General features: G+C 42.1%; 3 protein-coding genes across 9 annotated transcripts in view; 1 reads left to right on the top strand and 2 right to left on the bottom strand.

Moving 5' to 3' along the window:
- LOC101950448 (arylsulfatase D-like) overlaps nucleotides 1-7,967 on the bottom strand; it is a 28,384-nt gene extending 20,417 nt beyond the window's left edge. The window contains exons 1-3 of one of the 3 annotated variants that reach the window (XM_065580763.1): nucleotides 7,817-7,967; nucleotides 3,168-3,317; nucleotides 976-1,097 (exon numbers count right to left, since the gene is read on the bottom strand). In XM_065580763.1, the coding sequence (XP_065436835.1) occupies nucleotides 976-1,097; nucleotides 3,168-3,317; nucleotides 7,817-7,890 (346 nt within the window). In that variant the 5' untranslated portion in view covers nucleotides 7,891-7,967. Of the gene's footprint in view, nucleotides 1-975; nucleotides 1,098-2,278; nucleotides 2,393-3,167; nucleotides 3,318-7,744 lie in introns of those variants that run through there. The other 2 variants (XM_065580761.1, XM_065580764.1) reach the window with 2 other exon arrangements.
- Nucleotides 1-15,762, top strand: part of LOC101951641 (CD99 antigen) — a 514,232-nt gene that overhangs the window by 205,827 nt on the left and 292,643 nt on the right. The window lies entirely within an intron of this gene.
- Nucleotides 9,296-15,762, bottom strand: part of LOC101949790 (arylsulfatase D-like) — a 36,660-nt gene continuing 30,193 nt past the window's right edge. For all 3 annotated transcript variants that reach the window (XM_005283313.5, XM_005283314.5, XM_005283315.5), the window contains 3 exons: nucleotides 11,539-11,701; nucleotides 11,103-11,224; nucleotides 9,296-10,666 (listed from right to left, as the gene is read on the bottom strand). In XM_005283313.5, coding sequence (XP_005283370.2) covers nucleotides 10,296-10,666; nucleotides 11,103-11,224; nucleotides 11,539-11,701 — 656 coding nt within the window. In that variant the 3' untranslated portion in view covers nucleotides 9,296-10,295. The remainder of the gene's footprint in view (nucleotides 10,667-11,102; nucleotides 11,225-11,538; nucleotides 11,702-15,762) is intronic.

Genomic DNA, 15,762 nt, shown 5'->3' with positions numbered 1-15,762 from the left:
AAGACTAACAGAAGTCTTGGGAGCATAATGCATCTGAAGTGAGGTTCTTACCCACGAAAGCTTATGCTCCCAAGACTTCTATTAGTCTTAAAGGTGCCACAGGACCCTCTGTTGCTTTTTACAGATTCAGACTAACATGGCTACCCCTCTGATCCTTCTATAGTTCTGTAGTTAGAAGACCTGCAAATGACATATGAGTATATGATAAAGACACAACTACTCAAAACAGCACAGGGAGGTCAAGTTCTTCCTCAAGAGACTGCAAGGACTACAAAGAACAAATAGCTGTCAACAATATCTTGAAAGCTAAAAGTTAACATATTTGGTCTCTTTATAGTGTTAAATCACAACTAGAGTCTATAAAATAGCTGATATCCTCATCTGATAACAGCCATTTGCTCCCTTGCAATGTTGACCTAAAATAAAATAATTTCTCTATTTTTGTATAATTTTGTGATCTTCCACTCCATTCAGAAATTATTATGGTATGTCAATCACCCACTGAAAAAGATTTTAAATAAATGGGAAGGGTTTTCAAAACTGTCACAGCTTGACCATTGCTCATTAGGTTTTCCCTTCGTCCATAGCTTTCAAGCTCAGCAGAACACTAAAAATTGGACATAGCATTCTCTGTAAAAGTTAAGGATGTGAAGAATCTCATTTTACATTGGCATCTTTTCAATCCTACTGTAATTCACTTAAATGCGACTCTCACTTTTCTCAAATAGTTATGCTGAAGGTTTGTAAAATGATGTTAACCCCCCACCCCCAGAAGTTCATTGTTTACCAAAAGTTACCATCGGAATCTGAGATACCAGCAATAGAGTATTTTCTTCTACTTAGGATAGAAAATTACTGCAGTATTTTCTATTTCACTATTTGAGGACTGTTTGATAGATGTTGACTTGTTACTGATGACCACCAGAGCTCAGCTGTTTACATAGACAGCATTGTATCACTAAAAATGTGCCCAACCTGATCTGATGGGGTATCTGCCAGTCAGGAAAGCAGCTCTGCTTGGGGTACAAAGTGGAGCTGCAGCAATGTGCTGAGTAAGTTTCACCCCTTCCTTGGCCAGCCGGTCAATATTAGGGGTCCTACAAAGAACAAACAAGAGAGGCATATGTTAACACAAGTAGGTAGCAAGTTGAAGGATACATACATGAAACTTATTACAAGATAAATCAAAACTAACTCAGCTTTCAAATGGTTTCCCTGGAAGCATTGCTCTTTTATGCTATATGTACTCTAAGAATGTGTTTGGTAGAGTGCTGAGGAGCCTTTCACCACTACAGAACTAGGACCAAATTCATCCCTGAAGTAACTCCACTGCTTTGAATGAGTTACCACAGGTATAAATCTGGCCACTGGTTTCAAATATAGCTTAATTTGCAAAACTGAAACTACTGCAATTATACGTGGAAGTGGGATGATGACCATAGAAGGGATTTCCCATTCAAATGCTTACAGTAGAACCTCAGAGTTAGACACCCCGGGAATGGAGGTTGTCTGTAACTAACTCTGAACAAAGTGCAGTTCGGCTCCAGTTCCAGCAGCTGACAGGCCAAGCCAGGTTCCGGCAGCAGCTGAACCCCCTCCTCAGTGCCTGCAGCTTCCTTGCAGGGAGCTTCTTTCCCTGGGTTGGATTGCAACTTTGTCCCCCTCCCAGCCAGGGGAGGGTGTGTGTGAAAACAGCTCCCCCCTCCCAGCTGGGGGAAGGGGGAAGATGTGAAAGCAGTGCAGACCCCAGTGCTGCTCTTGCTCTGCTGGCTGCCTTGGGCTGGCAGACCCAGCATCTTCACTCTTAGATGTAAGTGGCTGCCCCGCGTGTGAGGGCTGGGATGGGGTGAGTTGAGGACAGGCATCCCAGATGTGCCTACCTTTAAGATGCAATACAGGCACAGTACAGAATTTGTTTTCTCTCTTTTTCTTTTGTCTCCACTGCTGCCTGACTGGTTTCTTCTGGTTTCACATGGTGTCCAGTTGACCAGTCGGTCCATAACTCTAGTGTTCGTATCTTTAAGGTTCTACTGTATGTCACTTTTAGCAGCCATTTTATAATGCTATATTTTGGAGTTCACTGAACCAAAATCTCCTATCAGGTATGTGGAGCTTTTGTGAGCCAAGCAGTTACTGTTCAGTGTTGACACTACAGATTATATATGGCAGCATATAATAATATAGTTACACAATGATATTTTTTATAAGGTTCTAACTCTCCCAGGAGGGAGGACTGCAGCAGTAATAGGAGGGAAACAGGCCTTCCAGACCTTCCTACCTCCATCAATGGTATATCTGGACAACGGGGACAGGAAGTCTACAGTGCTCCTTTCTGCAACCTCGGCACCGCCATGTGAGGAAGGAGGCCCCCCTACCACCTCTCTTGGATCGCCTATAAAAAAGATGGTGCTTCTTCAGGAGGAACACACCCTTCTGCTGCTGCTACACACCCAGGCTGACTGGGAGAGTACAGGCCTTGTGGGCCATCCCTCATGTGGAAATTAGCGAGTGCCAGCCCACAGGATCCAGTGGGTGGAGGCCTCATGTGCCCGGAGAAAGGAGTGAGAAAATGGATGAGGGCTGGAGGAAAAGCATAGCACAGAAAGACCAAGGTTTATAGATAAAAAAAGTAGAAGTGGGTAAAGTGTAAGATATATGTAGAGATAGACAAGGGGTAAACAATAATGATACAAGAAGTAGTCAGAGGTTAATGGACAGAAAATAAAAGAAATATGAAGTGGGTTCTAGCCCATGAAAGCTTATGCCCAAATAAATTTGTTAGTCTCTAAGATGCCACAAGGACTCCTCATTGTTTTTGCTGAGACAGACTAACACGGCTACCACTCTGAAACCAGAAAATAAAAGAAATTCAGATCAAGTGGAAATAATAATGTTGCTTCCTTCCCCCATTTCTTTTTTTATTGTTTATGTAGGCCCTAATCCCGCAAATGCATACACATGGGCTTAGCTATATGTGAGATGGCCCCATTGACTACAAGAAGACTACTCATATGCATCAAGTTAAGGACATGAGTGAGTGTTTGAAAGACTGGGGCCTTGGACTGTAAAGTCATTGGGGCTGGAACTTCTCTTATTTTATGCCTGTAAAACATGTAGCCTACTTGAAAAAATTAAACACATACATATAGTAATGAGAGAGCCTTTACCTTATGGTATTGTTTCCATAGCAACCTATGTCTCCAATCCCAAGATCATCTGCCATTATCAGTAAAATATTGGGTTTAGAATCCACAGCCACACTCATTTCACATGTCTTTGGAAATATGCATAATGTCAGCAGAGCAGTCACGTAGCTCCTGAAATATAGTAAAACAACTTAAGTTGTTACCCATATGAACCACTGTACTGTTCACAAGGGAAATGCTAATATGATTCAAGGTTTGAATTAACTTAGGACAAGACGTAGCCCCTGCCTCCACGGCCGAGGAGAGTTCTGCTGGCAGCGGGTCTGCTGCATGAGGAAGTGGGGGACTAGATACAGGGGTGGGTGTAGAGCAGGGGTGAAAGTAACTTAAATGACTTACCAGTACTACTGCAGGGCGGCCGGGGTCCTGGGCAAGGTGGGGGGTTGGTGGCTCTGGGCCCCCAGAAGGAGCAGCGCCTCGGGCAGACGGGGCAGGGCTGGGGCCAAAATCCCCCAGCCAGACCTTCAGCACTGCCCAGCCCATACCGATTTAAAGGGCCTGGGGCTCCAGCCACAGGCACGGTAGCAGCGGCGTTGTCCGGGAGCCCTGGGGCTCCGGCCGCTGGCGCGGTACCGGTAGCCAGGAACTCGACCCTTTAAATCGCCACCGGAGCACCAGGGTAGTGGCGGCAGGGGCCGAGGGCCCGGGGCCCTTTTAAATCACGGGGCCCCGGGGCAGCTGCCCCAATTAGCAGCCCTGCCGGTACTATCGGCACTTTCTTACTGGCATGCTGTACCGGACCATACCAGCTTACTTTCACCTCTGGTGTACAGCTAAACTCCACAGGGCCCGCTGTGAACAGGAGGCAGCAGGGCAGCGGCTCCATTGCTGTGTGTACCCTCCCATCTGTTCCTCCCTTCCACGTACTGGTCTCCCTGACCCCAAGTAGGTTACTCTAGTCATTGGGCTGCCTTTGTGGAGGAGCTCTGCAAAAGTCTCCCACTAGGGGCCTGTATGGGCATGAGGATTCCTTATCCCATTTACCTGACTTTCATGCAGGCCACAGGATTATAGTCTGAGGGTAAAATTTTCAAAACACAAGAACTAGGGGGTCACCAAATGAAATTAATAGCAGCAGGTTTAAAATAAACAAAAGGAAGTATTTTTTCACACAACGCACAGTCAACCTGTGGAACTCCTTGCCAGAGGATGTCATGAAGGCCAAGACTACAACAGGGTTCAAAAAAGAACTAGATAAGTTCATGGAGGATAGGTCCATCAATGGTTATTAGCCAGGATGGGCAGGGATGGTGTCTCTAGCCTCTGTTTGCCAGAATCTGGGAATGGGTGATAGAGGATGGATCACTTGATGATTATCTGTTCTGTTCATACCCTCTGGGGCACCTGGCATTGGCCTCTATCGGAAGACAGGATACTGGGCTAGATGGACCTTTGGTGTGACCCAGTATGACTGTTCTTATGTTCAAAATTGACTTAAGCTCCTAAATCCCATTTTTTCACACTTTCTATTATACTAAGTATGTCTGTCTTGAACAGGGTCAGCTCTTGAAGAGTTCTCAGCTGCTCCAAATGTCAGTTAAAGATTACATTCCTTGAGCCTGACCCTACATTTCTCTCTCTACCAAAGTCCCTGGTGATGGAATCAGTAATTTTGCTGGAGTAAGGACAGAAACAGGTCCATAGTACTGCACGAGAAAAGAGTCTCCTAATATCAATCCAGTTCTAAGCCTTTAGCTTTTAATGGATTGCTGTCAAGTTGTTTATTCCAAAAATATGAAAGAACAGCTGTCACCTCACAAACAAGCTGGAAACAAAAACATAGTTAGAAACAATTCAATGGTATAAAAGATTTATCTGCTTCATACTGCAAATAAGGAACATGCAGCTGCAGCCACTGAATTGTTTGAGAGCAAAGTTCTTGTCCTTATGCAATTGTCTATTAATAATTTGTGGCTTTGTATTGTCACGTGAGAAACTTGGGTCTGGATGCAACTTTGAGAATTCCACGTACTCATATTACTTGTCCTCAGGAAGGGAGGTTGCTGATCACAGTGCAGTTGAGGATAGTTCTTAAAAGTTACACCATGTTGTACTGGTATGAACTCCCGCAAAAAGTGATACGGTAATAGCCGTGCAAGGTAATGGAGGGTAATACATTATACCGGAGGAAAAATAACAGCCCCTAGGAGGACAGGTTAATTCATGCAGGCATTTTTTTGTCTAAAATGGACAGACAGGAATAACTCTCCCTTCTCTCATACTACTAAAATCAAGGCAGTATGATTTTATAAAAGCTGCTTTTATTAATATCTACAAGTGTCCTAGCCCTTAATGTTTGCACATCACAACCCTCTAAATATTTGTCCATGACACTGGAGTTATCAACCCAAAGTAAATTCCTGCTCAGGGTAATTGAATTTTGCTGCCTAATGTATGGAACAAGGGCATTGCGAGATCTAATTACTTATTGTTGGAGTAGGCTAGGGTAAAAAGGAAATGTGAAAGTGGAATGTACCATGTGCAACAATATTTGTATTGTTCATTCATCCACAGCATGCATAACCACTCATGTTTCTTAAAGAACATATGTGGTGTCAAAACATTACCATATCCTCTTTTAAAAAAGCCCCCCAAACTGTCCCTTCTAGTTAATTTAGGGTGAGAGATGTCTTGATTTTATAGGGACAGTCCCGATATTTGGGGCTTTTTCTTATATAGGCACCTATTACCCCCAACACCGGCCCAATTTTTCACACTTGCTATCTGCTCACCCTAAATTAATTCCAAGTGGAATGAAGCCTACATGAGAGATTGGCATCCTGCATTGCTTGTCTAATCACAAGTGAGGAACTGATCAATCTAGAAATGTGTACAAAAGGTTGAAGGAATAGGCTCCACAAACAAAAGTATTTTAACATAATGGAATTTTACAGGGAAAATTACAACACATGGAGAATTTCAGGGCAAGCATAGCTGCAAGATTCATCTGGATCTGCATCGCTTGGTAAGCTGGGCCCATTTTAAAGCAAAAGCATTTTAATACAGCCAAATACATACCAAAGTTATACATTTGGGAACAAGGAATGCCAGCCAGGCAATTGTGTCTTGGAAGGCAGTGACTGTGAAAAGGATTTAGAGATCATAGTGCACAAGCAAGTGAACCTGAGCTCCAGTGCGATACTGTGGATATACAAAAAGGGGAGTAGTGAGTAGGAGTACGGAGGTGATTTTTCTTTTGCATACAGCATTAGTGAGATCAACACTAGAATACTGCACATAGTTCTGGTGTCCACATTGTAAAAAGGATGTTGAAAAAACAGAGAGGGTGCAGAAAAGATTACACTGATTCAAGGGCTGGAGAAAATATGACAGTGAGAGCCTTAAAAAGAGCTCAATCTGTTTAGCTTATCAAAAACAAGATCGAGAGGTGATTTGATTACAGTGCATATATACCTTCATGGAGAAAATACTAGGTACTAAATGGCTCTTTTATCTAGCAGAGAACAGAATAACAAGAACCAATGGCTGGATGCAGAAGCCCGATAAATTGAAATAAGAAATAAAGAGCATATTTTTAACAGTGAGGCTGATTAACCATTGGAACAAATTACCAAGGGAAGAGGTTATGAAATTATGATGATGTCTTTCTGGCAGATATGCTTTAGCTTTACATAAATTATATTTTACATAAGCACAAGTAATTGGCCTCAATACAGTGATAACTGGGTGAAAGGTAACAGCCTGTCATACTCAGGAGGTCTGACTACATGACTGAATAGTACCTGCTGGCCCTAAACTTTATTAATCTGTTTAGGGTTTATAAACCCTAAAATTTATTATTATAAAACTTTATTTATAAACCTGCAGATTTTCCTTCAGATGGGACGGTAGGAAAAGAGAAGTGAAGAAAATCAGTGATAGAAACAAATGAGATGTATGAGGAAAATAGGGCAGGTAAGAGCAAACTAATCAGAGAAGTACTACAGATCACATGAAATATATCTAGTGTGCAAAACTCTCAGATACACAGTATAAATGCACAGTAAGTCCACTGACGGCGAAATTGAAAGCAAACTTTCCCCCAGTGTATCTGTGCTTCCCACAATCCAGCAAATCCAACTGGAAAGAGCTGAGTTTGTAGAGATCAAAGAAGGAAAGAGGAGAGGAAATAGGGATGAATTGCTATTTTCCTTTCTTAACACTGCTTACATGTTGTTTTTCACTGTTTATGACACAGTGTGCTAGGTCTGAAGGCAGCAGTTCTGATTAAGCAGACGATTGGAGACAAGGGCAGATAGGAGCTAGCAGAGAAGAGACATAAGAACATAAGAACGGTCATACTGGGTCAGACCAAAGGTCCATCCAGCCCAGTGTCCTGTCTGCCGACAGTGGCCAATGCCAGGTGCCCCCGAGGGAGTGAACTTAACAGGCAATGATCAAGTGATCTCTCTCCTGCAATTTGACTTGAAAGCCAGACAAAAGTCAAGAAAAACAGACTTTTACTGCCTAGGGTTAACTATTTTGAAACAGCCTGTAAATAAAATTCTGCATTAAAACAGAATATGGCTCAAAAATACCTGGGAGCCTGTGCAGAGGGCACAAAGAATACAAAGCTCTGACCATGTTCCAGAGGATCTGGACCTACACACCTTCTGGACAAAGGAAAGGTCTCCGAATGCGACCCTTTGGTACAAGTGGCAGAACACTGCTGGCCGACCCCCATCTGAAAGCCAGATTCCTGCACTGCAAATCCGGAAGCAGGAACCCTGAGAAAGGGAGCCCAGGCAAAGCTAATGTTACAAAGGCCAGAGAGGGAATGAAGGCAAATTAGAATCTTCCTTAAAAAGTGTAAACTTCTCTAAGGGACTGAGGGAAAATTCCTCTCTGGAGAAAAAGTGTGGAGCACATTTTTAAAAGCAGAGGCTGTTTAGCTTTTTCATTCTGCAGACCGCGGTGAGAGAGAGAGAGATCCTGTCTCTGCTCTCTCCCACAAGTACTGCCACTCAAGTTCCAACCCTGGGGTGCTTGGTTCTTAAAAGGGACAGATTTTCAAAAGCACAGCTCCCATTGTTCTCAAAGATCAGTTGGGTACTAAGCCCTTTGGAAAATCTGGCCGAAAGTGTTTCATCCTCTGTGACACCAGGAATGGCTGCACAGACCATTACTGCAATGCACCCTACATAAGAACTTATTAAAGGAAATATGGGCAGAGTAGGATCTGACACAGCCCAGGTGATGAGTCAGACTTGGCATGGCCACTAATAATCAGGTGGGGTGAAGATCAGAATTCAGGAATGGTGAGATTGTTCCGCTGCTTCTACTCAAAGTTTAGGTCTGAGGACACATTCTCAGCTGTGATATTTTTGGGAGTCCATAATAGGTTTAGAGGGCCAACGTGGATATTAATACAAGATATCTCAGCAAGGTGCAGAAATCAGGCAATGCAGAAAGGATCAAATGAAGTGCTTAGGTTTGGAAGTTTAAAAGCAATTGAGGTATGAATGGAATTTTGACTCCAAAGTGCCTAAATCTCTTTAAAAATGAGAGTTAGGCTCCTAAATCAGTTATATGTTACAATGCCGAAGGCAGCAATGGCTAAATACCATTAAAAATCTTGGCCCTAATAAGTAGAAGCCAATCAAAAAAGAAGCCAGGAAAAAGCTGAGAAAGCAGCTCAGACATGCTCCAAGCAGGCAAGAGAAAGTTTCCATCTAGTAATTCATAGGTTAGCGGAGTCTTAGAGTTGTTAATAGTTTCTATACATAGTTTATATATAGCCAGATCAAACATATCCAAGGGGAAGGTGGAGGAGTCTGGGTAGTCTATGAGAAGAAGTGGGTAGGATCCACATAGTCACTCCCTTTGGCCCCATATAAATTAATCAGCAAATTAATGCAGCCTTAAGATATTATCTTTTCTGCACAACCCTGCCCCCTCCACCATCATGTGGGCAGTCGTGTCCAGGAGATAGCTTTGTTAGTATAGCTTCCATGGAGATGTGCTGCCAGGGATGGGAGTGGGGGTCAGAGCTGGTCTAAATGATGTGGGGCGATTCACGTTAGGGGATCCTCATAGGGATTCCCTCCCTCTGAGCCCTCCCATGGGCTTTTCAGTAAGAGGGGAGGATCTCAGTCTGTATTATTTTTTATTGTTACTTGACAGCAGGAATCAGTTATCACTGTGGTGTGGTGGCTAGAATAACTTTTACAGCCCTCTATCACAGTACTAAGACTGGCTATGCATATTACAATTTTCAGCCTCCACTAGGGTTGGGTCTGGTGCTGACTGTTGCTCACTCAGGCATGCCAGGTATGCCACCCATTCCTCTGGAAGCTGCTGAAAAGGGAGCTTCCTTCCCTCTTGCGTCCTCCACCATGCTCTAAGGAATGCATTAGGGACCAGACTGACAGCCCCAGACCAGTTAGGGGAGATTGCCCTCAGCCAGGAGAGGCCTGTCTTCTTTAAGAACCAAAGGCGAACCATTCCCCAAATGATCTCCATGGGAGAGCTAATCCCTCAACCAAGCAGCTACTGTATAGCCAGAGGATGTATCTGCCATCACCACTGCTTCTAGAAGAACTAGCTGCAAGATAGAACAATCACCTAGAGGAGCCTCTATGAGGAGCTAGGGGAGGACTAAGGGATTCTTCTCCCATGGGGTATCAAGGTAAATTATTTTGGGGGCAGGGAAGTATTTTACATAGGACATGTCTTCTATATGACCAACTGGGCTGAAACATCGTAGGCAGCCCTTTGCTAGAATGTTGGTAGTACCTCCTTGCATAGAAATTCAGTATAAAAATGATGCTGAGCTAGTGAACCTATATCCACAAATTTCAAGAGATTCAAAGTTATGGTTACTACAGCACCTTTAATTTTGGCACACTGCAATGTATCTGAGCTATGTCTTCAGCAGTGGATAGATACTCCTAAGACTTGCCATACTGGAACATATTAATTTGGTTCATCTAGACTGGAATCTTGATTCATGAAATGGCCTTCACTAAACCCTATTTCATACAGCTAGCCAACTGTGTAATCCTAAATCAACAAAAAGAGAATCCATTTGCTCAAAAAAGGCACTTGATTTTAAAGCTTTTCATACAGTTAACCTTCGATATATTTTCTTTACAGAGCAGGGTGGGCACTGTCACCTTCTTTATCACACCAGCAAAACGGGAATGTCCCACAGCACGGCTGCAGCCAGGGCTTCCATATAATGTTGTACAATGAGAGCTGTTGTGGGACTGGAGTCAGTGTCTGTCGATGCTCCTGAACAGTTCTTTCTATTCTGCTTATTACTGTGTCAAACAGGGGCTCAGTGGCAGATGATAGAGGTTTGGCCTCAGACGGGTCTCTGGACAGATCAAAGAGTAAAGGAGGATTATGATGGGTTACACCTTCCCCAAAACATGGGCAAATTCCTCTTCCATAACATGCTCCAGCACCCTCAGGCTGGAATATTGGAGTCACATAATGAGCCTTCCACAGTGCACCACCTGGTAGGAGAGAAACCAGATGTAAGATGATACAGATAGACATAAAATGTCATTAGAAGTGTGAAAGATCTTTCAGCACTGAACATATTTTCAGAACTTAACAAGTAAAGTTTTTAATTTGTAACACAAGGTGCCAAGTTTCGCCTTCATACTGCTGGATGGGGTATTCAGACTTTGGGTCCATCCAAACAGGATTAACCCAGTACTACCCCTCCCAGAGCAACTGAGCAGGGAGAATCTTGGTTCTGCACCCAATATTCTAGTCAGCATACTTGTGCCCATAGTGTGTATATCAAAATATACATGCAGGACAACAGCAAATTATTACTGCTCTATGGGTACCTGCACTGTTCCTAGCTGGCACAACTACACACTGTCTCCTATCCCAGGCTTGTTGCAAAGCCATCATTGTTTTTGGAAGAACCATTATACTCACTGTCCTTTTGGTGCCACCGTACAGCATGTAAATACATGCCGCAGTAGTGAAACAGGAACTCATGCTCTGAGTGCTGAATGGACCCCTGCAGTAAAGGCATCAGGTTCCGGCCATCGATCACCCTAATGTTGATGGAGAGAATGGCAGTCACCAAACTGCAGTGAGCTGCAGGATAACAAGTTCTGTACCCGACTACCATTGCAATTGAAAGCACAATTGAAAACTTACTTTTGGAACAAGGAACATTTATGAGAACGGGGTGAATCTCAAACATGTAAAAGATTTATATGAACTATATGCAGCTTAGGGATCTGAAAAAGTAGGATGGAAATCACATGATAAACATCCAATATTGAGATCTAACATTAGGATCGTTTTCAAAAAAGATTCCATATTGGAAATTTAAAGGACTGAATATGTTTTACAATTTCTGTACCTGTCTTGGGGCACTATCCCTCCAGCCAGGTAAGCCACCGTAGGGTAAATGTCCATAAGACTTGTAGGTTCATCGATAACTGTGTCTGCAGGTAACACTCCCGGCCATCTAAATATCCCTGGCACACGGATCCCTCCTTCCCAGCCTCCCATAGCTTTTCCACCTATTTTTAAATAACAAGGCAATAGAAGATATTTTAGAAACATGAAGTGTTGCTTACTTAACCCGCCAAATATTATTGGTTTATCTTTCTTAAGCCTCTCACACTTATTTCAGTTTTACCATGAGCCCATCCTCCTCAGGAACAAATTTAATTGTTTCAATCCCATGAAAATGGATTTTCTTCAGCTGCCCCCTCAGTAGCTTACCCATCTACTGATTCCCCTTTGTTTTACAGACAAGAGAATTGCCACACTGGACCATAGGATGGATCACATTTTACTATGTAGATGGTCACATTGATGCCTCCCTTCCCATTTACAATTCAATGGATCACCTTCCATTCACAATCATGTAACACCCTGTTAAAACTATAGCAACTGTTTAATATTGTAAGAGTATTTAATGTGTTTTAGCGGTTTTTAATGCAATTTAGCATGTGACCAGCCAGTTCTTCATGAAGCACCAGTTTGAGGACTTCTGAATTAAAGCATTCCATCTAATCACGTAGTTGCCTATGTACTAGTGTATTTCCTGGAATTCTTTTTGGAACATTTTAATAACATAAGAAAATAGATGCAGCTTTATCAATTCAATAACCTCTATCCCGATATAACGCTGTCCTCGGGAGCCAAAAAATCTTACCGCGTTATAGGTGAAACCGCATTATATTGAACTTGCTTTGATCCGCCGGAGTGCGCAGACCCCCCCCCCCAGAGCGCTGCTTTACCACGTTGTATCCAAATTCATGTTATATTGGGTCGCATTAAATCAGGGTAGCGGTGTATTAAAATCCTCTTATACCCCTAGTATTTTGAGCAGTCTAACTTTGATTAATTACTTGAGTAGTGTAGCCTGATTTAGGGTGTGTTAATAATATTAATTTAATTTATCATTTAATTTTTATTTTAATTAGTCAATATCAATAATAGTTAATAATTAATATTAATAGTATGGGTTTTAGGCTCGCCAATCTGTTTGATCAGAAGATAAAAGTTCTTGTCCCAAATCAGGTTCCACAGAATTTATAAAGGACCCTTGGGGGTCTGACAGGAAGCTCACACTGACACAGATATAGCCTTAAAGACTTTTTATTAAAATCAATAATAGTAAGTAAATGGTGAAATACTCAGAGTTACAAAGTTACAATTGCATTACTGCTATTTGAAAGCTACATATGATAATATAGTATTATATGCAACAAAGCTTTGGTTAATATACTCACACCCTTCCTTGATAACCTGGTGGTAAGAGACACAGGACCAGCCTTGCAGTTCAGGTTTCTCAATTCTTGAGTGAGGGATGCAGTGCTTAGAAAAATCTAATGCTAAGAGCTATCAAAACTAAATTACTTGACTAACTTAAACTTAAAATCAAAACCTAATAAACTAAGAATAAAACTTAGGGAAACCAAGCTTAGCCTAGTTTCTTTGAAACTTAAAGTTTAAGAAGAACAAGTACAGCCTACTAATATTAGCACTCATTGTAGAGAGATAGAATAGATAGAGACAGTGGAGGAAGTAAGTGAGAATAATAGAGAGGAGTGCTCTAGCGAGGAGGGTCACCTCTTTTATAGGCACAAGTGTCGGAAATCCTTCCTCCTATGCCCAAATTTCATTCCTCAACACAAAATGTTAGGGTACGCTTACTCCATAGGCTAGTATGTTTGTGCATATTGATGACATGTACATACGCACATAAGTTCCCTCGTGGTACCTGCTAAGTCTGTGGGTACAACATTGAAAACCCCCCATGCCATTCTCCATTGTCTATTGGTCTAGATAAAAGGTAATAGACATAGGCGTGGGTACTTATCTATTTAGGTAACAAGGTATAGGTCAACTTTACTTTTCTGGGTAAAAGGTCTTAATATAGATGTGCTAACTTTGCCTTAGTTTAACATACAGGATATGGCCTGTAGGTCTCTTGCATTACAGCCAAACTTACTTTAATATAAATCTATAAACCTATTACAATAAATCAAATACTTAAACTATAAGAAAAGATATATATATGCAAGCAAGCAGGTTAATCCTATAGGCTACAGTAGTGGAGTGATCAGCCAGTGAGGTACCAAGACCAGGCAGGTGCAGAGGGCAGTGGAGAGGTGGAGCAGTGGTTCCAGCAGCAGCAAGTAGAGAAGCCTAATAGGTGCTGCTAGAGGAGAAGTCCCTCCCCCGCCTTTGTGCTGGATGATTCAACTGTATTAGCCAATACATATATGCTAGGCATAGTATACACCACATTAATAGATATTATGTGCATGGTATTAATGTAACTCACGTGGGTGTTGGGAAGTTATGTTACCTGAATGTACTATGCTCGTCTCACAATTCTGCCCACCCACGCCAGTTGTCCCACAGCACTTTGCAAACCTGAAGTCAGCTTTGGCATTAGAAAATAGACACTTGCCAAAGCAAAGATGCATGACTACTTTGTACCAAGTACAGTTAGAGAGTACTTTCATGGCTCATCAGCACTTGGAATCTAGAATTTAAAATGAGATATGGGAAAGTATAGGGAGGTACCAAAGCCAAAGCTGGCACAAACTGGTGGGTTAAACTTAAATTGACTGTTTAATAATTTGTTCCAGTATATTTCCAGCTATTGACATTAGGCTGACTGGTCTATAATTGCCTGGGCTCTCTTTGTTCCCCTTTTAATATTTAAAGATATTTCAGAAATCAAAGAATCTTTCTTTGATCTCAAGGTTATGCTGGGGATTTATGACTCCAGAAATTCTAAAGGAAGCATTTTCCCTGAGGCTCCCTCATTATTAGCTGTTAATTTGAGTAGAGTGTTTAGCAGCAGCTCTGTTCTAGAATAGTTTGATGGCCCTAGTGTGAGACCTATGACCATCACAAGAAGCCTGGTGGTGACAACTTCCAAATATTCCTGCTACCCCTCCTATACCTCTTAGGTTAGTAAGAAGTCTTGATTTGCTTCATCTTTTCAACCCAGTCTAAATGAAAGTACCCCTGATTTAAGGGGGTAGAAATTCTAAGTATTATTTGTCAGTGGCCCTATTTAAAAAAAAATAGGGAAAAGATAGAGTCACATGCCAATTTGCAGTACCACATACGTGTATTACTAGAATGATCGGTGTTTTATTTTCTACCCAGAAGACACATTTTAAAAAGTAAAAAAGGCTCCCCAATTTAGGTTCGCAAGAGAGAGTGGAGGGGAGTTTAAAGACTAGTGCATGGCTAAGAAAGTCTGGCGTATGAGAGCTCTTCTTAGACAGAGGTCATTCAATAGGAAAACAGTCTATGAATGTACAACCAGGAAGAATTTCTGTTCCTTTTAACAAAATAAGTGACCAGGTCACAGAAGAAAAACCTGTTGGACTATATTCTATTTTGGAAGTTGGTGGCAATGGGTTATGACAAGATTAAAGTTAATATTGAAGCCCATATCCCCAAACCTTTGTTCTTTTCCAGAATGGCTTCCAATCTCCAGGTAAGTTACAATTTTGATAAACCAACAATATCATAACAAAGCTCCTAGGGAGGATGTTATTGCAACACAGGTTTATAAGGATAGTATAAATTTGTGGGCCCCGACCCCTGTGTTAGTAAATTATTTACCAATATAAATAATACAGGAATTTCTCCTCTCCATGTTGGTCCATCAGTTATATTGTTCTTCTTTACAAAAAAGGTGAAAGCAATGAGCCTGCGAATTACCAACCAATTAGCCTTTTTACATGTGATTTTTAAACTATACTAGAGATCTCCTGTGGATATTAAAGGTTTAGGTAGAAAGTTGTAATTTATTTGCTGAGAAACAAGCTGGTTTCAGAAATGGCTGCCCTATCATTGAAAACTAATTTACCCTGTCATGGGGTGCACTCACTGCTAGTGGCGTCTCCTGCTGGCCATCCTGGGGATTAGCTTTGGCCAGCCATTGTGCCCTCCCTGGAAGTGTCTCTCCCATTGTTCTCTCACCCTGTAGACCCCTCTTATTTCAGGAACCTCAGCTTCCTTTTCATGACTCAACCCTCCAGCCGAGTCACCATACGTGTTTCCCCCTTCCAGGGCTGGAAAGTCTCTCTTCACAAACAGG

This window comes from Chrysemys picta, chromosome 1, assembly GCF_011386835.1.
Source record: "Chrysemys picta bellii isolate R12L10 chromosome 1, ASM1138683v2, whole genome shotgun sequence".
NCBI classification, from domain to species: domain Eukaryota; kingdom Metazoa; phylum Chordata; order Testudines; family Emydidae; genus Chrysemys; species Chrysemys picta.
Note: the sequence above shows the minus strand (reverse complement) of the source record. Positions and strands in the feature narration are given on the sequence as shown.